The 15,609-nt window shown below is 42.9% G+C and overlaps 1 protein-coding gene across 2 annotated transcripts in view; it reads left to right on the top strand.

Moving 5' to 3' along the window:
* The window catches only part of RGS11 (regulator of G protein signaling 11), a 203,456-nt gene that overhangs the window by 112,060 nt on the left and 75,787 nt on the right, over nt 1–15,609 (top strand). For both annotated transcript variants that reach the window (XM_077449487.1, XM_077449488.1), the window contains exon 8: nt 15,403–15,484. In XM_077449487.1, coding sequence (XP_077305613.1) covers nt 15,403–15,484 — 82 coding nt within the window. The remainder of the gene's footprint in view (nt 1–15,402; nt 15,485–15,609) is intronic.

Here is a 15,609-nt window from a genome sequence, read left to right as displayed (position 1 = left end):
GGCATATCAGTCTGGTTAAACTCATGTATTTTCAGTGTGGAGATCCAGAGGGGGCTGAGTCTCCAAACCCGAAATGAGAGTCTAAGGCCCAAAGTCAAACCTACCTGTACTATGGAATGGTCGGACACTGTCTGGGGCAGGTACGCTATGGACTGAACACAGGGAAGGAGATCCTCCCGTGGCCAGCACATAATCTAATCTAGAGAGGGCAGTGTAGGATCTGGACTGGCAGGAGAAAACACTGTCCTTAGGAAACTTCCAGCGCCAAAGATCCACAAAGAAATAGGTATCACACCACACACGAAACAGTTTAGATTCAGATTGTAGAGGTTTCAACCTATCTAATGCAGGCTGCATCACAGAATTAAAATCCCCAACAATGAGCATAGGACAGCTGGGCAATGAGGCAAAATGCATGCTTAGGTCAGTAAACACTGCAGCCATGAACGGAGGAGGGAGGTAGACCATGACCAACAGGAGAGAAATCCCATGTATAGTCACATGTAAAATGATATACTGCCCTTTAGGGTCCAAGATAACCTGATGACAAGAGAATGGTAAACCTTTACAGATTAGGATCGCAACCCCGTGAGCATAATTAGAATAAGTGGAGTGGTAGTTATGAGCCACCCAATGTTTTTTAAGAGCCAGAACCCTGGAGCCCATGAAATGCGTTTCCTGGAGGCACAAGACATGTAGTTTATGCTGTTTCAGTGCTTCAAAGACTGAGGCTATTTTAAATTTGGAATTCAGTCTGCAAACATTCCACGGACAAAGATTTACTGTGGACATGGGGAACACATTAAACCCATAGGGCAGCAGAGAAGGGGGGAAGGGGTGAGAGCAAATATAAGCAGCTCCAACTCCAGACATAAAAAGGGGGGGAGAGGGAAAATTGGGACTTTATATGAGGTAAAGAATGTGTAGATTCATCTACCTCCATCCCTAATCAAGTATTGTAGGAAAAATAGGGCGGGACTTTGAATGAAGCATAGCTGCAAGGTAGGTATGTAAGGACATGTCTGAAATTCATTGGCTAAGTATAAAAAACGATAATAACATAGGTAACAATAATATGAATTGATTATATTTCATATATGTGTATACATAAGTACATATTATAACAAGGTTTACAATGATAATCAACATCACAAAAAATTGCATGATTAAAAAAGACAGAAATAATCTTAGTTGGATTGGAGCATGAGACATTATAAATAAAGTCAGGGAAAATTTCAGACACATGCTTGCAATTGGTAGCATAAAAGGCGCTCTACGCGTTTCGTGGAGTTCATCCACTCATCAGGAGCAGTTCCAAGGTTAAAATTATCTATAAAGAGATAAGTGAACGCATGAGGACCGGACAAAATCAGCACAAAGGGCAAAGGAACAGAGAGAGGGGGGGGGAGACTCAGCTCCCTCAAACACTCTCACCTACAATAAGACCATTTCCCAGGAGAGAAACTGTTGACAGGTAGGGGCGCTGTGAAAAACAAATCTCCACCGGAGCTGAGGCAAAATTCTCAATGACCACAGAGCACCACAGTTGATTGAGAGTGACACATCTAGGGCCCTGTAATCCCAGAATAATCATATATAAATAATTTTTTCCCAAAAGAACCTTTGTAAAGGAGTAAAATAAGTAAGTGTATAATTATATCTGTACAGGAACAAGTGAAACGAAGTTACAGTGCCAAAGGGTAGTGAAACCGGTGAGTGAAATCATTAAAATGAAAGAAGGCATATCGCTAAGCCAAGTAGGTTGGATATAATTGGTGTGCATGATGAATAAAAAGATAAATAGTGTGAACAGTGGAAAGCAAAAAATAATCTGAAGAATCTATAATTACCATGGGTGAAGTGAGTAAGTGTCAAACAAACTACAATAAGATAGTGAGGAACATAGTTCAACCGGCACATGTCAACTAGTGGTACAGTATAGCCACAGAGACCGCCTACGTCACGCTGCGAGATCCAGGGGGTGGCGGTGTCAGCGTCCGAACAGCTGATAGCCTTCGGCAGCCGGCTCCCAACCCACCTCCTAATAAACGCCGATGGACACTCGGCAACCCGCCGCATGGCGTCAACAAGTGACGTCATGCGCACGGCGCACGGGGCGTGGTGTCGATGCGATGGAGGACCCGCCCCCGACGCTGCGTCCAAAAGGGCGGAGGGAAGGGGGAGGGCCTCAGAGCGCATCACAGCTCCGGAACTAGAGATGTACATCAGCAGCCAAAACAGAGAAAAGTATGTAATGTAAACATAAAAAAGCCTAAGATGCTGACCCGATCACAAATGCAGTCAGAAATATTAAAGGTAATAATTAAATGCTACCACAGTATTATGCTTCCATCCCTAATGTCTAGACATAAAAAGGGGGGGAGAGGGAAAATTGGGACTTTATATGAGGTAAAGAATGTGTAGATTCATCTACCTCCATCCCTAATCAAGTATTGTAGGAAAAATAGGGCGGGACTTTGAATGAAGCATAGCTGCAAGGTAGGTATGTAAGGACATGTCTGAAATTCATTGGCTAAGTATAAAAAACGATAATAACATAGGTAACAATAATATGAATTGATTATATTTCATATATGTGTATACATAAGTACATATTATAACAAGGTTTACAATGATAATCAACATCACAAAAAATTGCATGATTAAAAAAGACAGAAATAATCTTAGTTGGATTGGAGCATGAGACATTATAAATAAAGTCAGGGAAAATTTCAGACACATGCTTGCAATTGGTAGCATAAAAGGCGCTCTACGCGTTTCGTGGAGTTCATCCACTCATCAGGAGCAGTTCCAAGGTTAAAATTATCTATAAAGAGATAAGTGAACGCATGAGGACCGGACAAAATCAGCACAAAGGGCAAAGGAACAGAGAGAGGGGGGGGGAGACTCAGCTCCCTCAAACACTCTCACCTACAATAAGACCATTTCCCAGGAGAGAAACTGTTGACAGGTAGGGGCGCTGTGAAAAACAAATCTCCACCGGAGCTGAGGCAAAATTCTCAATGACCACAGAGCACCACAGTTGATTGAGAGTGACACATCTAGGGCCCTGTAATCCCAGAATAATCATATATAAATAATTTTTTCCCAAAAGAACCTTTGTAAAGGAGTAAAATAAGTAAGTGTATAATTATATCTGTACAGGAACAAGTGAAACGAAGTTACAGTGCCAAAGGGTAGTGAAACCGGTGAGTGAAATCATTAAAATGAAAGAAGGCATATCGCTAAGCCAAGTAGGTTGGATATAATTGGTGTGCATGATGAATAAAAAGATAAATAGTGTGAACAGTGGAAAGCAAAAAATAATCTGAAGAATCTATAATTACCATGGGTGAAGTGAGTAAGTGTCAAACAAACTACAATAAGATAGTGAGGAACATAGTTCAACCGGCACATGTCAACTAGTGGTACAGTATAGCCACAGAGACCGCCTACGTCACGCTGCGAGATCCAGGGGGTGGCGGTGTCAGCGTCCGAACAGCTGATAGCCTTCGGCAGCCGGCTCCCAACCCACCTCCTAATAAACGCCGATGGACACTCGGCAACCCGCCGCATGGCGTCAACAAGTGACGTCATGCGCACGGCGCACGGGGCGTGGCGTCGATGCGATGGAGGACCCGCCCCCGACGCTGCGTCCAAAAGGGCGGAGGGAAGGGGGAGGGCCTCAGAGCGCATCACAGCTCCGGAACTAGAGATGTACATCAGCAGCCAAAACAGAGAAAAGTATGTAATGTAAACATAAAAAAGCCTAAGATGCTGACCCGATCACAAATGCAGTCAGAAATATTAAAGGTAATAATTAAATGCTACCACAGTATTATGCTTCCATCCCTAATGTCTAGACATAAAAAGGGGGGGAGAGGGAAAATTGGGACTTTATATGAGGTAAAGAATGTGTAGATTCATCTACCTCCATCCCTAATCAAGTATTGTAGGAAAAATAGGGCGGGACTTTGAATGAAGCATAGCTGCAAGGTAGGTATGTAAGGACATGTCTGAAATTCATTGGCTAAGTATAAAAAACGATAATAACATAGGTAACAATAATATGAATTGATTATATTTCATATATGTGTATACATAAGTACATATTATAACAAGGTTTACAATGATAATCAACATCACAAAAAATTGCATGATTAAAAAAGACAGAAATAATCTTAGTTGGATTGGAGCATGAGACATTATAAATAAAGTCAGGGAAAATTTCAGACACATGCTTGCAATTGGTAGCATAAAAGGCGCTCTACGCGTTTCGTGGAGTTCATCCACTCATCAGGAGCAGTTCCAAGGTTAAAATTATCTATAAAGAGATAAGTGAACACATGAGGACCGGACAAAATCAGCACAAAGGGCAAAGGAACAGAGAGAGGGGGGGGGAGACTCAGCTCCCTCAAACACTCTCACCTACAATAAGACCATTTCCCAGGAGAGAAACTGTTGACAGGTAGGGGCGCTGTGAAAAACAAATCTCCACCGGAGCTGAGGCAAAATTCTCAATGACCACAGAGCACCACAGTTGATTGAGAGTGACACATCTAGGGCCCTGTAATCCCAGAATAATCATATATAAATAATTTTTTCCCAAAAGAACCTTTGTAAAGGAGTAAAATAAGTAAGTGTATAATTATATCTGTACAGGAACAAGTGAAACGAAGTTACAGTGCCAAAGGGTAGTGAAACCGGTGAGTGAAATCATTAAAATGAAAGAAGGCATATCGCTAAGTCAAGTAGGTTGGATATAATTGGTGTGCATGATGAATAAAAAGATAAATAGTGTGAACAGTGGAAAGCAAAAAATAATCTGAAGAATCTATAATTACCATGGGTGAAGTGAGTAAGTGTCAAACAAACTACAATAAGATAGTGAGGAACATAGTTCAACCGGCACATGTCAACTAGTGGTACAGTATAGCCACAGAGACCGCCTACGTCACGCTGCGAGATCCAGGGGGTGGCGGTGTCAGCGTCCGAACAGCTGATAGCCTTCGGCAGCCGGCTCCCAACCCACCTCCTAATAAACGCCGATGGACACTCGGCAACCCGCCGCATGGCGTCAACAAGTGACGTCATGCGCACGGCGCACGGGGCGTGGCGTCGATGCGATGGAGGACCCGCCCCCGACGCTGCGTCCAAAAGGGCGGAGGGAAGGGGGAGGGCCTCAGAGCGCATCACAGCTCCGGAACTAGAGATGTACATCAGCAGCCAAAACAGAGAAAAGTATGTAATGTAAACATAAAAAAGCCTAAGATGCTCACCCGATCACAAATGCAGTCAGAAATATTAAAGGTAATAATTAAATGCTACCACAGTATTATGCTTCCATCCCTAATGTCTAGACATAAAAAGGGGGGGAGAGGGAAAATTGGGACTTTATATGAGGTAAAGAATGTGTAGATTCATCTACCTCCATCCCTAATCAAGTATTGTAGGAAAAATAGGGCGGGACTTTGAATGAAGCATAGCTGCAAGGTAGGTATGTAAGGACATGTCTGAAATTCATTGGCTAAGTATAAAAAACGATAATAACATAGGTAACAATAATATGAATTGATTATATTTCATATATGTGTATACATAAGTACATATTATAACAAGGTTTACAATGATAATCAACATCACAAAAAATTGCATGATTAAAAAAGACAGAAATAATCTTAGTTGGATTGGAGCATGAGACATTATAAATAAAGTCAGGGAAAATTTCAGACACATGCTTGCAATTGGTAGCATAAAAGGCGCTCTACGCGTTTCGTGGAGTTCATCCACTCATCAGGAGCAGTTCCAAGGTTAAAATTATCTATAAAGAGATAAGTGAACGCATGAGGACCGGACAAAATCAGCACAAAGGGCAAAGGAACAGAGAGAGGGGGGGGGGAGACTCAGCTCCCTCAAACACTCTCACCTACAATAAGACCATTTCCCAGGAGAGAAACTGTTGACAGGTAGGGGCGCTGTGAAAAACAAATCTCCACCGGAGCTGAGGCAAAATTCTCAATGACCACAGAGCACCACAGTTGATTGAGAGTGACACATCTAGGGCCCTGTAATCCCAGAATAATCATATATAAATAATTTTTTCCCAAAAGAACCTTTGTAAAGGAGTAAAATAAGTAAGTGTATAATTATATCTGTACAGGAACAAGTGAAACGAAGTTACAGTGCCAAAGGGTAGTGAAACCGGTGAGTGAAATCATTAAAATGAAAGAAGGCATATCGCTAAGCCAAGTAGGTTGGATATAATTGGTGTGCATGATGAATAAAAAGATAAATAGTGTGAACAGTGGAAAGCAAAAAATAATCTGAAGAATCTATAATTACCATGGGTGAAGTGAGTAAGTGTCAAACAAACTACAATAAGATAGTGAGGAACATAGTTCAACCGGCACATGTCAACTAGTGGTACAGTATAGCCACAGAGACCGCCTACGTCACGCTGCGAGATCCAGGGGGTGGCGGTGTCAGCGTCCGAACAGCTGATAGCCTTCGGCAGCCGGCTCCCAACCCACCTCCTAATAAACGCCGATGGACACTCGGCAACCCGCCGCATGGCGTCAACAAGTGACGTCATGCGCACGGCGCACGGGGCGTGGCGTCGATGCGATGGAGGACCCGCCCCCGACGCTGCGTCCAAAAGGGCGGAGGGAAGGGGGAGGGCCTCAGAGCGCATCACAGCTCCGGAACTAGAGATGTACATCAGCAGCCAAAACAGAGAAAAGTATGTAATGTAAACATAAAAAAGCCTAAGATGCTGACCCGATCACAAATGCAGTCAGAAATATTAAAGGTAATAATTAAATGCTACCACAGTATTATGCTTCCATCCCTAATGTCTAGACATAAAAAGGGGGGGAGAGGGAAAATTGGGACTTTATATGAGGTAAAGAATGTGTAGATTCATCTACCTCCATCCCTAATCAAGTATTGTAGGAAAAATAGGGCGGGACTTTGAATGAAGCATAGCTGCAAGGTAGGTATGTAAGGACATGTCTGAAATTCATTGGCTAAGTATAAAAAACGATAATAACATAGGTAACAATAATATGAATTGATTATATTTCATATATGTGTATACATAAGTACATATTATAACAAGGTTTACAATGATAATCAACATCACAAAAAATTGCATGATTAAAAAAGACAGAAATAATCTTAGTTGGATTGGAGCATGAGACATTATAAATAAAGTCAGGGAAAATTTCAGACACATGCTTGCAATTGGTAGCATAAAAGGCGCTCTACGCGTTTCGTGGAGTTCATCCACTCATCAGGAGCAGTTCCAAGGTTAAAATTATCTATAAAGAGATAAGTGAACGCATGAGGACCGGACAAAATCAGCACAAAGGGCAAAGGAACAGAGAGAGGGGGGGGGAGACTCAGCTCCCTCAAACACTCTCACCTACAATAAGACCATTTCCCAGGAGAGAAACTGTTGACAGGTAGGGGCGCTGTGAAAAACAAATCTCCACCGGAGCTGAGGCAAAATTCTCAATGACCACAGAGCACCACAGTTGATTGAGAGTGACACATCTAGGGCCCTGTAATCCCAGAATAATCATATATAAATAATTTTTTCCCAAAAGAACCTTTGTAAAGGAGTAAAATAAGTAAGTGTATAATTATATCTGTACAGGAACAAGTGAAACGAAGTTACAGTGCCAAAGGGTAGTGAAACCGGTGAGTGAAATCATTAAAATGAAAGAAGGCATATCGCTAAGCCAAGTAGGTTGGATATAATTGGTGTGCATGATGAATAAAAAGATAAATAGTGTGAACAGTGGAAAGCAAAAAATAATCTGAAGAATCTATAATTACCATGGGTGAAGTGAGTAAGTGTCAAACAAACTACAATAAGATAGTGAGGAACATAGTTCAACCGGCACATGTCAACTAGTGGTACAGTATAGCCACAGAGACCGCCTACGTCACGCTGCGAGATCCAGGGGGTGGCGGTGTCAGCGTCCGAACAGCTGATAGCCTTCGGCAGCCGGCTCCCAACCCACCTCCTAATAAACGCCGATGGACACTCGGCAACCCGCCGCATGGCGTCAACAAGTGACGTCATGCGCACGGCGCACGGGGCGTGGCGTCGATGCGATGGAGGACCCGCCCCCGACGCTGCGTCCAAAAGGGCGGAGGGAAGGGGGAGGGCCTCAGAGCGCATCACAGCTCCGGAACTAGAGATGTACATCAGCAGCCAAAACAGAGAAAAGTATGTAATGTAAACATAAAAAAGCCTAAGATGCTGACCCGATCACAAATGCAGTCAGAAATATTAAAGGTAATAATTAAATGCTACCACAGTATTATGCTTCCATCCCTAATGTCTAGACATAAAAAGGGGGGGAGAGGGAAAATTGGGACTTTATATGAGGTAAAGAATGTGTAGATTCATCTACCTCCATCCCTAATCAAGTATTGTAGGAAAAATAGGGCGGGACTTTGAATGAAGCATAGCTGCAAGGTAGGTATGTAAGGACATGTCTGAAATTCATTGGCTAAGTATAAAAAACGATAATAACATAGGTAACAATAATATGAATTGATTATATTTCATATATGTGTATACATAAGTACATATTATAACAAGGTTTACAATGATAATCAACATCACAAAAAATTGCATGATTAAAAAAGACAGAAATAATCTTAGTTGGATTGGAGCATGAGACATTATAAATAAAGTCAGGGAAAATTTCAGACACATGCTTGCAATTGGTAGCATAAAAGGCGCTCTACGCGTTTCGTGGAGTTCATCCACTCATCAGGAGCAGTTCCAAGGTTAAAATTATCTATAAAGAGATAAGTGAACGCATGAGGACCGGACAAAATCAGCACAAAGGGCAAAGGAACAGAGAGAGGGGGGGGGAGACTCAGCTCCCTCAAACACTCTCACCTACAATAAGACCATTTCCCAGGAGAGAAACTGTTGACAGGTAGGGGCGCTGTGAAAAACAAATCTCCACCGGAGCTGAGGCAAAATTCTCAATGACCACAGAGCACCACAGTTGATTGAGAGTGACACATCTAGGGCCCTGTAATCCCAGAATAATCATATATAAATAATTTTTTCCCAAAAGAACCTTTGTAAAGGAGTAAAATAAGTAAGTGTATAATTATATCTGTACAGGAACAAGTGAAACGAAGTTACAGTGCCAAAGGGTAGTGAAACCGGTGAGTGAAATCATTAAAATGAAAGAAGGCATATCGCTAAGCCAAGTAGGTTGGATATAATTGGTGTGCATGATGAATAAAAAGATAAATAGTGTGAACAGTGGAAAGCAAAAAATAATCTGAAGAATCTATAATTACCATGGGTGAAGTGAGTAAGTGTCAAACAAACTACAATAAGATAGTGAGGAACATAGTTCAACCGGCACATGTCAACTAGTGGTACAGTATAGCCACAGAGACCGCCTACGTCACGCTGCGAGATCCAGGGGGTGGCGGTGTCAGCGTCCGAACAGCTGATAGCCTTCGGCAGCCGGCTCCCAACCCACCTCCTAATAAACGCCGATGGACACTCGGCAACCCGCCGCATGGCGTCAACAAGTGACGTCATGCGCACGGCGCACGGGGCGTGGCGTCGATGCGATGGAGGACCCGCCCCCGACGCTGCGTCCAAAAGGGCGGAGGGAAGGGGGAGGGCCTCAGAGCGCATCACAGCTCCGGAACTAGAGATGTACATCAGCAGCCAAAACAGAGAAAAGTATGTAATGTAAACATAAAAAAGCCTAAGATGCTGACCCGATCACAAATGCAGTCAGAAATATTAAAGGTAATAATTAAATGCTACCACAGTATTATGCTTCCATCCCTAATGTCTAGACATAAAAAGGGGGGGAGAGGGAAAATTGGGACTTTATATGAGGTAAAGAATGTGTAGATTCATCTACCTCCATCCCTAATCAAGTATTGTAGGAAAAATAGGGCGGGACTTTGAATGAAGCATAGCTGCAAGGTAGGTATGTAAGGACATGTCTGAAATTCATTGGCTAAGTATAAAAAACGATAATAACATAGGTAACAATAATATGAATTGATTATATTTCATATATGTGTATACATAAGTACATATTATAACAAGGTTTACAATGATAATCAACATCACAAAAAATTGCATGATTAAAAAAGACAGAAATAATCTTAGTTGGATTGGATAGTTCCGGAGCTGTGATGCGCTCTGAGGCCCTCCCCCTTCCCTCCGCCCTTTTGGACGCAGCGTCGGGGGCGGGTCCTCCATCGCATCGACGCCACGCCCCGTGCGCCGTGCGCATGACGTCACTTGTTGACGCCATGCGACGGGTTGCCGAGTGTCCATCGGCGTTTATTAGGAGGTGGGTTGGGAGCCGGCTGCCGAAGGCTATCAGCTGTTCGGACGCTGACACCGCCACCCCCTGGATCTCGCAGCGTGACGTAGGCGGTCTCTGTGGCTATACTGTACCACTAGTTGACATGTGCCGGTTGAACTATGTTCCTCACTATCTTATTGTAGTTTGTTTGACACTTACTCACTTCACCCATGGTAATTATAGATTCTTCAGATTATTTTTTGCTTTCCACTGTTCACACTATTTATCTTTTTATTCATCATGCACACCAATTATATCCAACCTACTTGGCTTAGCGATATGCCTTCTTTCATTTTAATGATTTCACTCACCGGTTTCACTACCCTTTGGCACTGTAACTTCGTTTCACTTGTTCCTGTACAGATATAATTATACACTTACTTATTTTACTCCTTTACAAAGGTTCTTTTGGAAAAAATTATTTATATATGATTATTCTGGGATTACAGGGCCCTAGATGTGTCACTCTCAATCAACTGTGGTGCTCTGTGGTCATTGAGAATTTTGCCTCAGCTCCGGTGGAGATTTGTTTTTCACAGCGCCCCTACCTGTCAACAGTTTCTCTCCTGGGAAATGGTCTTATTGTAGGTGAGAGTGTTTGAGGGAGCTGAGTCTCCCCCCCCCTCTCTCTGTTCCTTTGCCCTTTGTGCTGATTTTGTCCGGTCCTCATGCGTTCACTTATCTCTTTATAGATAATTTTAACCTTGGAACTGCTCCTGATGAGTGGATGAACTCCACGAAACGCGTAGAGCGCCTTTTATGCTACCAATTGCAAGCATGTGTCTGAAATTTTCCCTGACTTTATTTATAATGTCTCATGCTCCAATCCAACTAAGATTATTTCTGTCTTTTTTAATCATGCAATTTTTTGTGATGTTGATTATCATTGTAAACCTTGTTATAATATGTACTTATGTATACACATATATGAAATATAATCAATTCATATTATTGTTACCTATGTTATTATCGTTTTTTATACTTAGCCAATGAATTTCAGACATGTCCTTACATACCTACCTTGCAGCTATGCTTCATTCAAAGTCCCGCCCTATTTTTCCTACAATACAGCTCCAACTCCAGTCACAGCTACAGTGCAGTCAGAGGGTCTCTGTGGTGCACAATCATTCATCCACACATACATCATACACACAACAGCAAAACTATGTATAGTAACATTTCAATTACCCAGTAAAGGTAGAATAACCCCTGCCCAGCTCCTAAAAAAGGCTGTGGGCTTGTACCCTGAACTTGAACCATGCATGGGGCACATTGCCTTTAACACAAAATGAAAGGAACAGAAAAAAATGTCAGTGTTCAACAAAAATGGGGTAGGTAGTTCACCCCACGGCAGCTCAGGCCAACTCAGTAGTTGACTCTCTGAAAGGAGAGATGTATGGTGGACCACAATTTCGCTCATGGTGAGGAGCAAGAAAAAGGCACATGGAGATGACCAGAAAAATCTACTCAGCTTTTGCAACTTAACGGGCGGACATCCATCAGGCAGGTGGCTGAGGGGGTTGCGGTAGTCATTCCCACCAGGATAAGGCATTTTGAGGGGACTGGAAGAAGTAAACCTTCCCTTGATGATTAACCCAAAGGGTAGCAGGTAACAGCATGGAGTACTGGATATCATACTCCCGGAGCTTATGCTTGACATGCTGATAACTGGCTCTTTTATTGCGAACTGTTGCAGAGTAATCAGGAAACAGGAACACTGCAACATTATTGATCCAGAGACTTACTTTCTTCCGGGCAGCACCCAGGATGGAGTCCCGATCCCTATAGTTGAGGAGACGATTCACCATCGTGCGGGGAGGGTGACCTTCAGGAAGGGGACGCCTGGGGACTCGGTGGGCCCACTCAATCATAAAACAGGGGGAGAGTTGATTGCGGCCAAATTCTTGCTCGAGACAGCTTTCTAGGAAGGCTACAGGGTCAGACCCCTCCCCCCACTCTGGAAGACCAGCCAGACGCAGGTTATTTCTGTTGAGACGATTCTCTAAGTCATTCAACTTAACCCGCTAGTGTTGCAATCTTCCCCATAGGTATTCAGTTTGGGCAGGATGGGGTTAATGGTGTCCTCCATGTCACAGATACACGCTCAGTCTCAGCAACCTGGCCATGGATCCTTTGTATGTCCTGCCGCATGATCGTTAAGTCTAGCTTTAGGCCATCCACCTTTCCCATAAGGTCTGAGTGGTTTACCTTAATGATGGCGAGGACTTTCGACAATGTCCATCATCTGCGCCATCCTCACTCAGGGCAGCCTGTGAGCATGCAGCTGGGGGGTCCGGAATCCCGGGGGAAGGTGGCGGGGAAGCATTCTGGCCATCCCCAAAGAGATCAGGAGTGGAGGCTAGGGATGCACTTGGCTCATGGAAAGTGTTGTGGCAGCCATCTTGGCAGGAGCATGTAGTGATGCTCATCTTGGATGGAGGTTGCTTCTTTTGCCACTTTCCCATCCACCAAAATGACTCCCATGGTTGTGGAAACCTTCCTTACCAGGGTAGGTGTAGTTTCAGTCGAGTAGCAGTCATGGACGACCCGGATGGTGCAAGACTGTAGAAGGAGAGACCAGAGCTGCAACGGAACACGTCTGATCACATCCCGCGCTAGGCCGCACCCCCCGCCACCATACTTGACTGTAGGAAAGACACACTTGTCTTTGTACTCCTCACCTGGTTGCCGTCACACATGCTTGACACCATCTGAACCAAATAAGTTTATCTTGGTCTCATCAGACCACAGGACATGGTTCCAGTAATGTCCTTAGTCTGCTTGTCTTCAGCAAACTGTTTGCAGACTTTCTTGTGCATCATCTTTAAAAGAGGCTTCCTTCTGGGACGACAGCCATACAGACCAATTTGATGGAGTGTGCGGCGTATGGTCTGAGCACTGACAGGCTGACCCCCCCACCCCTTCAACCTCTGCAGCTATGCTGGCAGCGCTCATACGTCTATTTCCCAAAGACAACCTCTGGATATGACGCTGAGCACGTGCATTCAACTTCTTTGGTTGACCATGGTGAGGTGGTAAGGCCTGTTCTGAGTGGAGCCTGTCTTGTTAAACCACTGTATGGTCTTGGCCATCGTGCTGCAGCATAGTTTCAGGGTCTTGGCAATCTTCATATAGCCTAGGCCATCTTTATATTGAGCAACAATTCTTTTTTTCAGATCCTCAGAGTTCTTTGCCATGAGGTGCCATGTTGAACTTCCAGTGACCAGTATGAGAATTTAACACACCTGCTTCTCATTCATACCTGAGACCTTGTAACACTAACGAGCCACATGACACTGGGGAGGAATAATGGCTAATTGGCCAAATAACTAACTGTTATACAAGCTGTACACTCACTACTTTACATTGTAGCAAAGTGTAATTTCTTCAGTGTTGTCACATGAAAAGATATAATAAAATCTTTACAAAAATGTGAGGGCCGTACTCACTTTTCTGAGATACTGTAGATATATATAATATTATAGAATATTATTATATTTTGAGACACTATGGGAGCATCAATAGAAAGTGTTCTTTTTCAAAAATAGTGAAAGTTCCCTTTAATGTTTTATCAGTACGTAATATAACTAGAACATTTTACTAAAAAAAGAAGTGCCCAGAAACAGAATGTCACAAGATTATAGATCACAATGTTCCCTTCCTGCAATGAAGGTCAATCGGATCCTTTTGATAGTTTTTTTTCTTTTTTTTAAGGGCAATGACATATTTCAAAAGGTACAAAGCAATAAAAGAAATTTTGGAACATGATAATGACAACGGGACACATTCACATGAAAAAATTTAAGAAGAAAAGCATCCAATGGCAGCCAGTCAACAACTTAAGGAACCAAAATAAAGGGATTCTAAAGAGACAGCTCTGAAAAAAAAGTCTTAGATGGAGGGACAGGTCATGGTGTACCTAGAGGTCAAAACAAAACTTTGAATGATTTTTTATATATATATATATATATCTAAATAGTTAGGTTAAAAAAAGACACAGGTCTAGCTAGACCTTCTTGTTGTACCATACCAGGGACTCTCCGCTGTCGAATGCACTGATCATCTGTCAGAATCACTGCAGTGAGCTGATTAAGAAATATGTCCCAGCAAGCCTGATCGTCAAAAGTCGATCTCACAATAGACTTCTGTCGAACATGCATAGACTTCTGTCGGCCACTCATGGATCCAAATTTCGACACATCTGTGGCCATCTTTACTCTACACAAATCTTTTGGTTGGTTTACATTGGTAGAGCATCTAACCTCAAAAATTCTTTGCGTTGGTGTCTTTCTCCACAGAGTAGTCCTGATCCAATCCGATCGGAAGACAAACTTGCCCAATTAAAGGTTTAGTGAAGGTGGTTTGTGGTAGATACACCAATGTAAGATCATTTTTTGACCACTAATGATATAATAAATAACAGCATTCTCCAACCTGCTGTGATTTTAGCCCCTTAGTACAGGGTTTCCCAACCAGGGTTCCATGGAACCCTAAGGTTCCCCCATAGGTTGCTAGGAGTTCTTTAAGCTATGAGCAATTTCTGTCTCTCAGATAAGTTCCCACTGACACCATTTATCTTTTTAGCTATCTGTAAGGGGATAATCTTTCCCAATGACCACAAGTGTAAGGAGCATTCTTCCCACTGACCATCACACTAATGTATCCTAAGTTGTAGATATAGAAATTTTTAGCAGGGGTTCCCTGGCACTGGAAAGGTATTTCAAGGGTTCCTCTGTGTTGAAAGATTGAGAAAGGCTGCCCTGGTAGATCCAAGAATCCTAGCCTTAGACATCTAGAATTTCCCAGGCCGGAGTAGGAGGGAGGTAGTTCACCAAGCAGTTAGTTGCATATCGGTTTTCCAATATAGTTTTATCTTAGGAATGGCCCCAAAAAACATGGTACAAATTGAATCATGACTTTATTGAATAAAATACAAGGCACTCTGTAAAAGGCGGCATTCTAGTAAAATAGTTGAGGATGTCCATTGATCATGGCTTTAATCCACGCGGTATGTTTCTACACACAGGGCCGCCAAGCAGCGCCGAAAAGGCGATCGGATCGTCATTGAATGCCAGGAACAGGCGTACTGGCTCGTCAGCAAGCCATCAGTGAGTTGGTCATGGTGTTATCACCTATTGTAGCTACAATGAAAGTGATGAAGGTTTGGTGCACAGTCAGAAGTGGGTCGGATACGACCATAAAAAGATATGGGGTTGGTCATGCATTTGCCTTC

The sequence above is a fragment of the Lithobates pipiens genome, unplaced genomic scaffold, assembly GCF_037356315.1.
Source record: "Lithobates pipiens isolate NorthernLeopardFrog02 unplaced genomic scaffold, aLitPip1_a1.2 Scaffold_22, whole genome shotgun sequence".
NCBI lineage: Eukaryota > Metazoa > Chordata > Amphibia > Anura > Ranidae > Lithobates > Lithobates pipiens.
This window is presented reverse-complemented; position numbering and strand designations above follow the sequence as displayed.